The 16,650-nt window shown below is 34.9% G+C and overlaps 2 protein-coding genes across 3 annotated transcripts in view; both read right to left on the reverse strand.

Moving 5' to 3' along the window:
* Window positions 1–1,023: 1,023 nt before the first annotated feature.
* Window positions 1,024–11,423, reverse strand: LOC138318907 (transcription initiation factor IIA subunit 1-like). Of its 2 annotated transcripts, none has more exons than XM_069261717.1 (9): window positions 11,277–11,423; window positions 8,778–8,879; window positions 7,677–7,809; window positions 7,468–7,541; window positions 6,374–6,473; window positions 5,421–5,554; window positions 5,079–5,219; window positions 4,641–4,730; window positions 1,024–4,452 (listed from the first exon to the last, which is right to left on the reverse strand). In XM_069261717.1, exons 1-9 carry the CDS (start codon window positions 11,355–11,357, stop codon window positions 4,345–4,347), a joined length of 963 nt encoding a protein of 320 aa, XP_069117818.1. In that variant the 5' UTR covers window positions 11,358–11,423; the 3' UTR covers window positions 1,024–4,344. The 2 variants fall into 2 exon arrangements, with proteins under 2 accessions (XP_069117818.1, XP_069117819.1); XM_069261718.1 differs by lacking the exon at window positions 11,277–11,423 and adding an exon at window positions 10,656–10,801.
* Window positions 11,424–15,155: 3,732 nt separating this feature from the next.
* The window catches only part of LOC138318908 (WD repeat-containing and planar cell polarity effector protein fritz homolog), a 35,217-nt gene continuing 33,722 nt past the window's right edge, over window positions 15,156–16,650 (reverse strand). Inside the window, exon 28 of the mRNA XM_069261719.1 lies at window positions 15,156–16,449. Coding sequence (XP_069117820.1) covers window positions 16,402–16,449 — 48 coding nt within the window. The 3' untranslated portion in view covers window positions 15,156–16,401. The remainder of the gene's footprint in view (window positions 16,450–16,650) is intronic.

The following is a 16,650-nucleotide window of genomic DNA, read 5'->3' on the forward strand; positions in this document are numbered from 1 at the left end:
CTGATGGTAAAAAAAATCGTGCCATGTCCCTGTGTGACAGGATATCTAGAGTGCCAGTGCCCACTATAAACCCCTCACCTATCACATAAGATACGTACTTAATGGCAATAGAGAACTGACAATTCCCTTGACTTCCACTGAGTTAGTCATAACGTACCTTTCCCAAAGACAAAGCAAAACGCTCAACTGTTTCTTAGTGATCTGACAGGAGTATTCGGAAGATCCACGGGCCGGTTGATAATTATGTAACTTGATCCATATGATAAAACATACCTATTACTGCTATAAAGCCCGATATCGGGTCTCTATGCCTACTGGTTGATGAAAACCTTTAACGATTTAAGTCTTATTGAACGATGTGACTTTGAATGATGATCAAGGTCATTCATTTGAACAAACAACTACTTTGGGATCTACACGCTGCAAGTTATAATTGTTAAAGGTCAAGGTCATAATTTGAACAACTTGGTAGCCCTTTACAAAACAATATTACAAACTCAATATCATATTTCTATGTCTACCACTTATTGAGAAGTCATCTAATGACTTGAATTGTAAAATGTTTACAGCCTTTCAATGTATCTGGGCATAGCTGTTTGGAGAAGTCATTTAAATTTGAAAGTTTAGCTCTGATGGATACTGCACCACGACGTAAACTGATCTGCCAAGAAACCTACAAAATATTTATCAAAATCTGAACCTTTGTAGGATGTAATCTTTGGCAACCAAGGCTTCTTCCAGACTTTGGTCTATATTTTCTGACCGGGAATACTGAATTGCTGGTGATCATTACATCAGGAAACATAAAATATCATCTTTATATTTCAATTTCGAACAATTTTATTGAAATATGTCAATAGGATTAGACAGCAGGCATTGTCTATATACTATAGTACCGTTGGGTTTCTTCCTCATCTGTACATACTGACCAAACACTGTTATACATAGTACTTCAAAGCTAAATTTGGACAGGAAGATAGACTACAAGTCAATACTTCTTAAATTAAAAACCATAACTCCATCAACTCTTGCACATTTTATTTTTCTCTTGAAAAGGTATACATATCAACCATGATCTTGATCACAAGAAAAATGACTTCAAAATACATATAATGTAAACACAGCTTCCATCACTATCACTCTGTAACCATACTCTCAGTATTGTGAGGGTCAGCACACAGGGTACAAGGCCCCAGTCCCACTCCTATAGCCCATCTACCACACACTACCAAGGGCAGATAATTAATGCTTTATCAGACATAGAATCTGGGCTATAACACACTCAGTCTCACAACTCACTATGTGTATAACACATCCACATATAACAACATAACTTAGGTATTCACACTTATGATAAAATATAAATTTCAACATTATTAGCATAAACATATACCATTCTTTTACACCAACATTTTTCTTCCCTCTGCATTCCACTTACCCTATATAGACAAAATATAAATTCCATCACATATTCCCTTCACCTGACGGTCTCGACTAGATAGAGAAAACATTTAACTAGGCTAGCTTCTTAAGCCAAAATTAAACTGTTTTAGGATAGAATCTAAACTGATCAAACAAAGCATTTCAAATGTGCAAAAGCACAAGATGTTTGGACTCTCTAAATTATAATTTGGAGAAAAACAAAATTATTTTTTGCATGTTTGCTTTAATTATAACATCAAAGATATTTCTATACAAGGTGGTAACAGCTATCACACAGTAACACGGGTCTTATTAGCTTTATCCCATTTTTGCATATTACAAAGTTACCTCCCTTCCGAGTAGGTATCCCATGGAACTCACATCGTTAAGCATGGTCTTAAGCTCGCAAACAGATGATATCACAATCAATACCTATACCCGCAAGGGTGGATAACTCTGCAATATGTAAAAACTGGAATAAAGTCGGTCTATTGTTATCTTACACCACACCAATCAAGAGAAGCCATTCCATTAATGTTTAATACTTAGATATAAGTCCTACATGTATGTTTGAAGTCTGCCACTGATCATCAAGACCCTGCAGTTTATGACTTGCTTCGTTATGTTACATCTCATGAACAAAAGAAATTCAACATCATGCATTCTTGCAATTGTAACAATATGATCTTTATGAAAACACTTTTAATATGCCAATTAAAATGTGAACACCTTAATCAAATATTTGTGAAGTAATTTATCAATTAAATTATATGCATTTAAATGAAATTTGCACTTTTGCATCAAAGACAAAAATATCATAATAACGCAACTTTTTGGATGAATTAGCAATACAGTGCATAGAGGTGTATGTATAATGGATTTCATTGTGCGAAATGAGAATGAATATGTTTTGCTATTAACATTAATTGGAATTACGAGAAACTATTCTGTATTTGCATATTTAAGAGTTATCTGCCCTTTTGCGTACAGTAGGTATTAATTATGATGTCAATGTGTTAACAAGCACAACATCATATTTTTTTGTAAAATTATCCTTTCACTTGCACTAAATAAAGGTGTCATAGTTGATACTTTCCCGCAAGGGAGGTAACTCTGTAATATGCCAAGATGAAATAGTGACAAATTCACACAGGTAGATGAAAGCAGGTTATATAAATCTAACATTCTGCTATCCTACAGACAAATAATTAGTTAAAATTGTTTACAACTCACAACAAGTACTAAACACAAAGAAAGCTGGCCTACCAACCATAAGGATCGAATACCAATACAAGTATATCTGACCATGGCTTCTATTGTCTTCATTTAGAAGTGTTCCTTAACATCTAATATGCAAAAGTCATAAACTCACTGTCAGAATAAAATAATGAATTAGAACTTTAATTCATGTTGACTGAGTCGACTTGTTATTACCATACATATTCATTAATATAAGCAATGAAGAATGTGTCAATCTAATCACAATTGGATCATCTGTTTTTCCAGTAAATTCAATAACCTAAGGCAAAGATTAATCTAATTTTGATTAGATTGAAGAATATGTTCAATTATCCAAAAACTTGCTATGACAATTTTTTAATCAGGTAACATTTTTTAATCATTTTTTCGTCAAACATTTGATTTTCCATTACTACTACAAAGTTCTTAATGTAGAGCCATTATATAAGTGTGAAGAAACTATTGGGTGAGGTAGCATCTGTCAATGCCTTTTGGTAATGTCGATATAATTTCTACTCATTACTCTTCCTTGATTACTAGTTTAATCATAACTAAAATATAACCACACCTATTGAAAAGAGTAAATGCACCTTAGGGCCAACATTACAAACAGGAAACATTTATGTACTACATAATACAGGTTTAACAATTAATGCTTCAGAAGCTGATTTTGGTTTCTATTGATAAAATTATGAAGTCTTACAGAAAACACTGTAACAGACACATCAATACAGCAGTTCATTCAACGTGCTACATCATAATAATCATCCTCCACCCACCATTCATTTATTTTCCTGTTCTGTAGTTTAGGTTTAATAAAATCTAGAATCTTGATCAACAATATTCAAGTAAATTACTAGATATATTTCATGTTTTGAAAGAATCCTCAAGACCTTCATATGTGTGTCAGAGATTTCAAGACTGCATTTTGAAACAAGGTTCAGAAAGTTTAATTCGAACCTTCCATAATATTCAAAACTTTAATACTATTTAAATATTGAAAAGTCTAAAATTGAAACATAAAAAGTGGTCATTTAATGCTTCATTCAAAGGTTTTTAGAAAGTACTAAGTGAATATTTTTGTCAAAGAACAGAAACAAAAAGTGGTCACTTTGGAAATGTACATGAAGTTTGGTTGATATATTTGTATCTTTAAAAATAAACAATAAATATCACAAAAACACCAACTAGGACTATATTTATACATAAAAACTGAATACTTATAGGTCTGACCAAGTAGTGTTTTCTTGAAAATGTATAAAAAACAAATACAAAAAAAAAATCCTTAAAATCTGAGATGTTGAACAGATTATTTGCCAAAGCACAACTTCCAAGTTTTAAAATTTGAATCTTCAAAACATTCATTTCATAGGAAACTTGAGTTGTGTTGACCACAACCATAAATAATGTCTTTGACAAAACTTGCACCAAAATCTTGTGGTATCAATCTGACTGATGGGTAACTGTCATACACACGACTGTGTGCTAGCACTACGACAGTTGGCCCTAGCACCACTCAAATGTCCTTGGTCTTGTTGGCAAGGCCTCTGGACAACAATCAGCCAAAGGTTATGTCACTAACATGAACCAATATAGAGCACAGCTCTGGGATGGTACAAGTTTCCCGGGGCGGGCGATCATTATTCAAGTCCAGCGTAGGGTCAATTCTTCAACATTTTCAAATCACCATTCAGCATCACCTGTGGCCTTTTGGAACACATAGTCTTTACCATTGAGATTCATAATGCCATCTTTGAGGTGAAATTTCCATTTGTTTTTGTTTCTGTTGATCTGTTAAAACAATGACATCAAAATTTTAAATAATGTAATATGTAAAGTATATCCAATAACTTATGAGAGGTATTTTAATTGTAAGGAGAATGACTGATGTGTGTCTTTAGTTCATAAAGCTCCATAACAATCTAAATATATTTGTATATGATTTCACCACACGATTTCTATGGATTTATTGCTCTCACCTTGTCATACTGACACACAACAACATTTTCTGTATCAAACAGTTCTATGGGATCCTCATCACTGACATCATCTTCAGAATTCAGCGGTTCCTGTCACAATTAAAAACATCTATGTTACAACATCTACACAAATATATAGGGCAGCCAGGCATTAAAAGTTTACAACAATTACAGTAAAATTATGTCTTAATTACCAATAGAATCTTTTCTTTAAGACAAGACTGCAGTACATCTCTATATGCATCAAGAGCCGCACAACTTTTTAACAGTACAAGAAAATCCATTTTAATGAAAAGAGTTACTACACATTCCTATCAAGTGCAAAATCAGGAAATTAAAACCTGGTTTCCGTGGTGGTAATTTCTCTACTAACTGAATGACATACACTATGTACAACCAGTTCTTACACTATTCTCTTTGTTCTTCATTAATATTTACCTCTTCTTCCCCGGGTTCATCATTCTCTTCATCTTTATTTTCATCTTCATTCTCTTCTTCATCTTCATCATTGTCAAATTCATCTTCTTCAGAGGAACTTGTATCATTTGCACCATCAAGTTGTAGTATATTTTGAGGATTCTATGAAAGAGAAATCAATTACTTATTAATTACAATATTGAATGCCTCAGAAATGCTTTCAATAGCATGTAGTGAGGGACACATGTTGAATATGAGCTCAGTAATCATTATCAAAATATCATATATACAGGATTTTTTTCTTGTTTTTTTCTTGTTTTTTTTTTTTATTGTTCCAACCAAGTAAAATATTAAATCATTTACCTGCTGTTGAGATGTCTGTACCACTGTGGGGATAGTTGTGACCGGTTGACCTCCAACTTGTTGGGCTGCTGCCAGTGTGGTCATCTGTCCAGTTTGTCCCTGATTGATGGCTTGGATTATGAACTGACCATTACCTGCTCAGAGTAACAAAAACACAATTATTTTAAAGCCCTGTATAATTTTTTTGTTGCAAATTTAATTTCCCTTCATAGATATAATCATCTTAAAATTTATTTTTCAAATTCAAGTAAGAAGATCAACTTGAAAGTATGATTAAGGAGTCACCTGGAGATTTATTAATGGTATGGAAACTACTGTCCTCTGAAGTTACCTACCATGGATTTGATTGCCGTTCTCCATTTGCCTTTTAAACAGATAAGGTTATTTAAGGATGACATCCCTGTATGTGATGTGTATGTGTAGTGAGTGTGCATGTGTTGTAGGATGTGTTGTCTCCTTGTGATAGCGGGGACACTTGCTGGATACAGCCAGATACCCGGCAATCAGTAACACAACCCACCAGGTCATGATCATGACATACATGACATTGGTATTGGGTGTGAACCATTGAAAACATTCATCTCAAAGGTCATAGTCAAAGGTGATGTCAAGGAAGATGTTAGGAGGATGTTAGGAAGAAGAAAGTCTTTAAGAAAGAATAGAAATAAGAAATGAAATCAATTTTAGTTGATATTAAGGCCAATAAACGATGTTCAAGGTTTTTATCTATAGGAAACAATGATAAGTGGGTACTTTGTGAGTATTGGAAGTAAAACCATGGCAGGGAATCATTTCATCAAAAGTACAAATTCTGTCAAAAAGTTCCAGGATTTCCAGAACAAAGCCATGGTGGAAAGAGGAGTGAAGGAATAAATCCTATAAACAATTACATCAGATCATTTTATTCACTTGTATAAGGTCTGAACTAAAATGTTCAGCTATAATTGACGTACCTGTAGGATGGAGAGTGAGGCCCTGGGCAGCCAATGACTGAAGCTGCTGGTGAAACAGACCTGTAGGCAAGGCCATAGCCGCTGCAGCAGCTGGAGCACTCTGAAGATTTACATACAATGATCAGTAACATATATGGTGGAAGGGAGGTAACTAGCATAACATATTTTGATATTGTCAATAGCAGGGGTAGATGCTCCACTGCTGACAAATAGTATTTTTTCACTATCAAAAACAGGAGCAGGCGTTTAGTATTTTTCTTCAGTTACAAAAGTTACTTATTTACGCCATTACCACCATTGAAAAGTTTGAGCTTCTGATTTAATTTCAAGATAAAATATCAAAAATAATTAATTGAATCCCAAAAAAAATCTGTGGCAATATTTCCTATATGGAATGAAACAATAAATTATTTAATAATAGGTTCTGTGTTAATTAGACATATATGATTTAACACAAATTAATGTTCAAATGATGAGTATTGTTTATGCTCTGTTGGCGGTGAAGTATCTTTAATGTACTTTTGTTTTCATTTCAAAATGTAATCCAAATAAAAAAATTCAAAAATGATAAAGTGAATAGTCGGGCAAGAAAACCAGTCTAAATGCGTTCATTGGCCTTCCAAAAGTTCTCACATATTAATACGACGGCCAAGTTCTGCTTACGTTTCCCAGTTCTGACTATTAAAGTAAAGGAAAGTTGAAAGCATTGAAAGCGAGGCTGCGTGGAAATGTAACCACGGACATAGTCAGCTGGGAGGACGTTTTTGCGATTACTATACTTTAAATTAATTTCTTCGTACGCAGACAAATTTCAGCGAGAGATTTTATTTTTCTATTTCATAAGAAATTATACTGGATACATTCACACCATTTTTACTGACTTTAGCCATCCTTGCCCGACTGTTCACTTTAAGTAAAATTATGAACATTATTTTACATATCTAAATATCTTTTAAATGCTCTTTGCAGTAAGAAATATTTTGTCAAAACAGGCAAAAGTTTATTTTACCAATCACACAAGTTTAAAAACTTTGACTAATTAGTCTGTTGGACAATAATAATATAAAGAACAGGAGCCATTTTTAACAACTTACGATTTCCTGTCCTTGAGTTCCAGCAGCTATTTGTACAGGTACAGGCACAGTTTGGGCCATTCCAGCTGGTCGAACTGGAACCAAAATGACAATAGGTTCAATAGATTATGATTGGCCAAGTTTTTTTTCCTATGTTTTTGTTGTTGTTTTCTGTCAAACCTAAATGGTTACATAATTTCAGCAATAAACATTCTAAAATTCTATGTTACCTGCAGGTTGAGCAATAGCTGCTGTTTGAGGTGTAAACTGAGCATACTGGATGGTGGCAGGTAAGGAAACAGGTTCCTGGGGCTCTGGTGCCGCGTCCAGGGCACGAGTCTGGGTTAGTTTGCTCTCCCAGAGCTAGAATTTAGCAGAAAGTAAATTCATGATTCAATAGATTAGATATTACATTCCAAACAGTTTATTTGTTTAAATCCTTGTTCAATAAATTTGGTATTACATGTTAAAAAAAAGAGAAGACATTTTGTATTTAATTCCTTGTCAAATACTAATACGGTAAATTAACAAGAGATCCCAGAGGGATCTTGGCGCCCACCTAAGAACGATCTTTGTCTGACAAAGGAAAGAGGGATCTTTTCTCTGCTTTTCAAGCTTTTACTACATATTACTACACATGAAATTTCAGAAAGATCCTTTGACTGCTTTCTGAGATATATAAGAGTAACAAACTTCAACTATCAAAATCCAAGATGGCGTCCTGTCGGCCATCTTGTGCACCGATCCGTCTGAAAATGCAATATGCACAACTAGACCCCTAGGGGAACCTCCACATGCAATTTGATACAGATCCCTTCAGTACTTTCTGAGAAATAGCGGTAACAAATTTCAATTGTCAAAATCTATGATGGCGGCCTGTCTGCCATCTTGTTAACCGATTGGTCCCAAAATGCAATATGCACAACTAGGCCCCTAGGGGAACTTACATGTGAAATTTGAGAAAGATCCCTTCAGTACATTCTGAGAAATAGCGGTAACAAACTTTGACTATCAAAATCCAAGATGGCTGCCTGGCGGCCATTGTGTAGACAGATTGGTCCCAAAATACAATATGCACAACTAGGGCCCTAGGGGAACCTACATATGAAATTTGAGAAACATCCCTTCAGTACTTTCTGAAAAATAGCGGTAACAAGAATTGTTAACGGAAGGAAGGACGGACAGACGGACGGACCACGGACCGCGGACAAAAAGCGATTTGAATAGCCCACCATCTGTTGATGGTGGGCTAAAAACAGATTTTTTTTTCAAATTATAACCATGAAAGCATAACACTGACTTGAAGCTTTATACTGGCGTGTACATTTTACCTGTTTGAGCTCCTGTAGAACTTGTTCATCTACGCCTTCATCAAGAAACGCCTCTCGCACATTGGATATTACATCATCTACTACAGATCTATAAACACTCCCCTGAAAAACAAGTCATTCTTTTATTTTAAATCTAGTATCTAATCTAAATGGCATATATTGATATTCCTTTTAGTTGTCTCATTTAATATAAATTGACATTGAACATTTCCCTTTTACCAAGAACACACCATCGATTTATCACAGCTAAATATTTATAAGACTGCATGGGCCCAGTTTCACCTAAATTCTCCATATAGGAAAATTACATTGTAGATTTTAAGAAAAGATCATTTACTTAAGATTTTTTTCCTTAAATTAGCTGCTGTAATATTTTCCTAGGAGAAATTTTAAGAATGATTGTGACAATGGGCCCTGATACCCCATCTATTGGCCATTTAAATTCACTCGAAATCGATTGACCCTCTCCCCTAATATAATGTCAAGAGCTGAAGAGGTATTCAATGAATGTGATAAAATTGTCCCAAATTATCTGCAATATATCACTAATCAGGATGAAAAAGATAGTTATTATAATGCACATATTTAAAATAAAAAAAACTCTGTCTAAGCGAATCTTGAGTGAATCAATATGTTGATAAATGGAATAGTCACAAGATGTCTTTTAATTTTGGGATTTATGCTAGCTAGGTAGAATGTGTATTATATTACTTACTATTGAAAAAATGGCATGAAAATGCATTTTTGTAATCTGTGATTCTTTGGCACCCTTTTTCTCGAGTGATTGAGTGACATGAGTGTTAATTCAAATATCCAGAATCGTAAATATTTTTCAAAGACAATCTGATATCCCAGCCAGAAATTAATCAGTGACCATCAACTAAGGTGACTGTATATAGGGAGAGTATCAGACTAAATACCATTTGCTAGCGAAGTTGATGCGGTATATAGATTTAATCATTACTATCATTATCTTTAGATAGTTAATCAAAATAGAAAATAAAGAAATTATTTTAATATTTTACTGTCAATATTTGTTTTATCTTCATGTCAGTTCTTTTCATGCATGATCATTTCAAGGCCCTGTACATTTTGCATTCAGAAAACAGTTATGTTTGCTTTCTTTGAACATATGCATATTTAAGAAAAAAAATTATTTGTTGAATTTGGAAAATATTCACACGAAATGGAGAAAATTGTCCCAAGAATTCTCTAGGGGAAGAGACTTTTATCTGGTCCGAAATATGCTATCAAAATCACAGCAAAAACATTTAATAATGGTATGAAATATCAGCAAAAGCCACATATTTTACTATTTTTACCAAAAGTGTTTGTTTCCTAGCCTTCCTTATATAATCATATAATTGGGCCAATGAAAAACAGTTAAATATGCTGCACATTAAGCTAAAAATTATTATTTTAGACTATAACACTAAAAGATAATAATTTCTTAGTCATTGATTGAAATAATTCTTAAATGGAAACTAAGACACTGATTTTTCAGTAGACTAACTAGTTCAATAGTAAGTCAATACATTCATTATTTGCATTGTCATGTTTTGTACAATGAATCAGCTGCCTGTATACATGGTTAATATAATATTGTGGCAGATTAAACTTTATGTGATTTTTGTCTGGAGAAGACACTTAAATGAATAAACAAGCCCATGACTTCGTGTGATTAGGGCCTAGCTAGATAGTCAGTACAATGCACTGCTCACGATCAGCCGGTGCTAGCTCGACTGTCTGTGTATAGTACACACATTCATCAGCCTTTCACCATCACTGGCAGAAGCCGGAGAAAATTAAAATCGCCTAATTTAGATAATTTACGGGATTCTACGATATATTATCGATACATTGTCTTTCTAAACTCACCACAGGGTTAGGAGTCGCCATCTAAATAAATTTGTGATGGCAGAGTTTCCGAGGAACGATATTCACTTCGACCGTCGGGGCTGAGAAAGCCACACTTCGCCGCCACTGCCGAGCTTTTATACGTTTCGGCGAAAGGAGCTGCCCTAGAGGGGGTATCGACTATTGACGTCATGCACAAGGCAATGCGGATCTGTTTATGTCGACTATGTAGGTCATCACATAGTGTAAAATGGAGCGAAATTTAAACGTAACACATACGCTTTCCGTATTATTGACGTACATGTACATATACTGTAGGCCTAGTTAACAATAATAAACGAATAGGCTTAATGCACAATACAGCACCAACATAAAAAACGCCGGACAACACGTCAACAGCCTGAACAGGCAGCGAGACATAAATAACTTTATAAATAAGCACATTGTTCTGGAATAATGCGATGTATAACGGATATAAAGTTGTTATGATACCATAAACACATCATACAATATTGAATTAAGTTTCTACAGCCTGACCGAGCAGGAGAAGTTTCCCAATCGTCATTGGATTGGGTCAGAACGTGAACTTTAGCAAAATCACAGCGATGCACATGACTTTTTGATAGGCTATTGACGACTTACCGGTAACTGCATTTGGCCATAATTGAAATTCCAATTATCACATGTATCTGACGTTTCATAATAATCAGGACTGGAAGCCATTCTGATTAGAAGGGCATCGATAAAGCTCGGTAGTCTTCTAGGCGTCAACCTCTTTTCATAAATATGGCGGGAAACAAGCGTGTAAGTTTTATCTTTGTCTTGTTTGCGTTTACTTGTAGGTAAATAATAACATCAGAACTCGGATCCGTACCAATTTTCTGCAGTTTGTTGCCAGTATTGGACATTTTAAAATAAACTTAAAGTACATGTAATTCTAACTCATAATTTTATGCTCGAACTATGTTTTTGAACTGTTAGTTCATCTTTTAGTTACTGGACACAATCTGTACTGTATAAGAATATTAAAACAAGAGGCCCAGAGGGCCTGTAAATTATCACAAGAATCTGACAATTAGAAAAATAAGCAAAATTGACTCCCAAAGTTTAATTTTGAATCACAACCATACAATGATGCTATTGATACCATACAAATATGCTATCCAATACATAGGTTCAGAGACAAAGTAATTTATATGAAAATAGTAGCCTAATTGACCTTTTTGACCTCGCATCTATTGCCGTTTAAGGCCCCGGGGGTCAGCCCTATCATTTGTACAATTTCAAATCCCAACCCTATAAGGATGCTACCATTGCATTATAAGTGCTCTTCCATTCTTAGTTGCAGAGAAGAAGTCGTTTATATGGAAATAGCTAAATTGACCCCTTTTGACCCCACCCTTCAGGCTCCCGGGGGGGGGGTCAGCCCCATCATTTGCAAAATTTTGAATCCAAACCCTATAAGGATGTAACCATTGCATTATGAGCGCAATCCCATGTTAAGTTGCAGAGAAAAAGTCATTTATATGGAAATTGACCACTTTTGACCCGCCCCTCAGGCCCCCGGGGGTCAGCCCTATCATTTGCTCAATTTGGAATCCCCAGCCTACAAGGATGCTACCATTGCATTATGGGTGCTATACCATGCTTAGTTGCAGAGAAGAAGTCATTTATATGGAAATAGCCAAATTGACCCCTTTTGACCCCGCCCCTCAGGCCCCCCCGGGGGTCAGCCCTATCATTTGCTCAATTTGGAATCCCCACACTATAAGGATGCTACCATTGCATAATGGGTGCTATACCATGTTTAGTTGCAGAGAAGAAGTCATTTATATGGAAATAGCCAAATTGACCCCGCCCCTCAGGCCCCCGGAGGGTCAGCCCTGTCATTTGCACAATTTTGAATCCCCACCCTATAAGGATGCTACCATTGCATTATGGGTGCTACACCATACTTAGTTTCAGAGAAGAAGTCGTTTATATGGAAATAGCCAAATTGGCCCCTTTTGACCCCGCCCCTCAGGCCCCCGGGGGGTCAGCCCCATTATTTGTACAATTTTGAATCCCCACCCTATAAGGATGATATCATTGCATTATGGGTGCTACCCCATGCTTGGTTTCAGAGAAGAAGTCGTTTATATGGAAATAGCCAAATTGACCCCATTTGACCCCGCCCCTCAGGCCCCCGGGGGGTCAGCCCCATCATTTGTACAATTTTGAATCCCCACCCTATAAGGATGCTACCATTGCATTATGGGTGCTATCCCATGCTTGATTTCAGAGAAGAAGTCGTTTATATGGAAATAGCCAAATTGACCCCTTTTGGCCCCACCCCTCAGGCCCCCGGGGGGTCAGCCCCATCATTTTTTTACAATTTTCAGTTAGTAGCCCATAAGGATGCTACCAGTCAAATTTTATTGAAATCCGACCAGCGGTTATGGAGAAGAAGTCGATTGTTGACGGATGACGGACGACGGACGACGGACGACGGATGCCGGACGCTGCGGTATCCCATAAGCTCACCTCGGTCCTTTGGACCAGGTGAGCTAAAAATGCACATATCTCTACTGAAGTGCAGTATGCAAATTTAATTACTTTTTTCTTTGGATTTTTTCGATCACATCTATGGATGGATCTAAACAAAATTTTGCGTGAATATGAAAAGATATACCCACCTTCCGTGCTCAAAGTATTTACAAAACTTGATTTCCCGATGTTTCACTTTCAAAATATCATTATTTTTAGTACCGTTAAAACTTTGAAAAATGAAGTCATGAAAAATATCCTTCCTTGTTTATAACAAGTATTTGCAGACAAAAAATAATCTGACGGCATGTCTCTGTAATAATATTCAGAGAATTCGAAATTTACCAAGACATTAATTATAATATCTTTCTTGAAACATAATGCGTGCGCATGTATTTCTTACCAAAATGTCGATATAACGGACATATTTTGCTTGCTAATTGGGTCTACTTTCATACCAATATTTCCTAAAAACAGACAGTATTCTACTCTACAGATACCAAAAATGTATAGGATCGATATATAAATAAGATCATATAAATCAAAGAAAAAAGCAAATCAAGTAGTAATATATATATGAAGACTGTGCCAGGGGACATATGTTTGGTACGTACTCTGCATACATCATGGCATTCTTCAAAACATTTTAGAATTGTCGAAGTCACTGTCAGTGGGTCTATTATTGAATAAATCATCTAAAAAAATAAAATAACATCATTTTGTCACAGTCTCCAACTACAGTACATGGACAAAAGTACTTGAAGATACATGTATCTATTAACTATCTCATACCTATTTATACACTACAGTCCCTCAGACTCTGTAGCATGTACTAATATACAAAGGGACAGTTATATACAAAATGTATCAATTAACTAACAAATTCTAAGATCACCTGTCTAAACAGTCAAACTTACTGATAACTCTAACTCAACTATTTAACACTGAGAACACTACATGAACTCTTAGCCCTCCTACTGCTAATTAGCAACTACTTCATATAATTATCACTGACCATTGACTGGCCCCCACAACACAATCTCATATAGACTCACCTTACCAAAACATACACAAACCAAAGGGGTATAATCCAAGGGACATAATCCAGTAAATATTCCAATCAAATATTAAGCCAGAAAGATACGATGTAATACTGTTAATATTGAAATAAAACTGTATCAGGATCAAATGGATTGTAAGCAAAGTTGTTTAACTAATAAATGAGTTCGTTAAACATGTCCATTTGGGAATTTATATTTTTTTCTTGAAAAATTTCTAATTACTTCATGTGTCGTTATTTGTTAAATGAATGGAGTTATTGAAGGCTACAATTGAATATAAATCCAGACTCACTTCTCCAAAGTTAATGAGTCAATTCTGAACATTTCTAGTAGCCTTCAATAACACCATACCTTTAATAAAAACGACACATGAAGTTTCCTAACAGCATGACTTATGCAAATCTGTATCACAATGGTTTTGAACTTGAGAGTCTTTCTGTAAATCTTCAAAATAAGTCTCTGCAGGCCTATGACTGGTCAGGGTTTTTTTTCTCCTGAACTGCCTTTTGTTTTTTGCGGTTTTAACAACATGCAGTGATAGGAACCCCTGGAAAATTGAGAATGAGTACATGAATGATCCTGATTATTGTCTGTGTTCATGCAGTGTAGGAAAATGTGTGGTTTACAAGGTATGCTACAACCAAGGACAGGTAGTGACTGGGAGACTGTTGTCAGTATAATTACTGCTGCTTGTATTTTGAGAAAATTGGAATGCTGATCATATCAATTCATGGATATATTAAAGGCTTACCAAGTCCTAATTTGGTCAACTGTTGTATAAAAAGACACCAAAAGAACATGATGTCTTGTTCATTGAAACAGTAAAGGAGCAGACAACTCAGCCATTACAAAATGACATTGACCAAAACAATGAATGTTGAATACGCTTTTATTGGTAAGTTTTCATAGCTTGATATAAAAGACTAAAATCATATGCAATTCCAACCCTTTTTATTACAAAAAACTAGAAAATATTCAGTTAAATTGCTATAAAAATCTTTTCCTATACTCACACTTTCATTCACTCTTTCTAACACTACAGTCCCCAAAACTTCTGTTCAACACACTTCACTCCAACATGTCCCCACACATACTGTGTACATATAATGTACATACATGTACAGTATAAACCATTGATATGTGAACTACAGTATACCGGGAAAAAGTCACATCTTTTACAGATTTTGGCTATAAAGTTACCACACAATACGGTAAATATGATATGTTAATAAATATTTGGCATAATGTTTTGAACACAAAACCTCTTGGTGAAAAATCAAGTATCTAGCCTATATCAATTAACTAACAGTAAAGATCTGTTTATAATGTGTGTTTTCATATACCGTAGATATGTTACCTACTGTAAGTAATTATAAAAAAAAAACTGACATATTGTTATCATGAAGAGTATTTACATATGATGAATCATAAATATTGCTGTAACTGTTATTATCACTAATGGACTGTAAAGTCCATAAGATTACTAGTATAAATCTGTAGTATATATTACATAACTTGATGGTACAATCAGTATTCACACAATATTATAAGATTTATAGCACGGTTTCAGATCTGTAGATATATGGATAGCACTACCAACCATTAATCTGTTGATGTTACCAGTATTGCCTTCACTGCCATGATCCACCAGAAAACTATCAACCATACAACATACAGTACTGGCCAACACATGATTGTTAAATTACTATGACTATCAATTAGTATTCCAAGAAGTTTCAATTCTAAAGTTCTGCAACATTTTTATCCTTTGAATTTCAGTGGACGGAATGTTTTTTTTATTTCCATGATGTATGTAAACTACAAAATAGCATTGTTCAGTTTAAGATGTAAATCTACACAGTCTTTGCTTTAATATTCGCTTTGCATACTTAATTACTACAGAAAATGAGAAGAACTCTTATAGAACCAAGTATGTAATATAGCTCATTGTGTTCCACTTGGAGACAACCTGTATATTCCACATGCCTCATAGTGTACTTTAACTTCCACAGAGATTGGATTCCATTAGGCCTGGGCTGAATGTAAACACCAAGTATCCCATTAAACCAAGAAGGATGTTACCTAGTTAAAGTTATCTTTGACATTAGCCTGGTGTTTAGCAGACAATGCCTTAGAGAAAACGTTGATGCCAGCTAGGTGATAACACTATTGTAGAAAAGTCACACAACTCCAAAGTGAATCACATTGGTAGAGTCCTCCTCTTCGGTCTGAAAATATAATGCAATTATGACGTTAAATGTAATGAAGCTGCAATCATGCATTAATTTAGCAGTAACTAGAACAAGTTTACAAAAAAAAAAAAAAAATATGTACAGGTATAGTGTAAGCAATCAGAAGACTCCGGATGTATTTTTGTATTAATTAAACATACACAATGCAAAACACTGACTAAGGCACATACTCTATGA

The sequence above is a fragment of the Argopecten irradians genome, chromosome 3 (genome assembly GCF_041381155.1).
Source record: "Argopecten irradians isolate NY chromosome 3, Ai_NY, whole genome shotgun sequence".
In the NCBI taxonomy this organism is placed as follows: domain Eukaryota; kingdom Metazoa; phylum Mollusca; class Bivalvia; order Pectinida; family Pectinidae; genus Argopecten; species Argopecten irradians.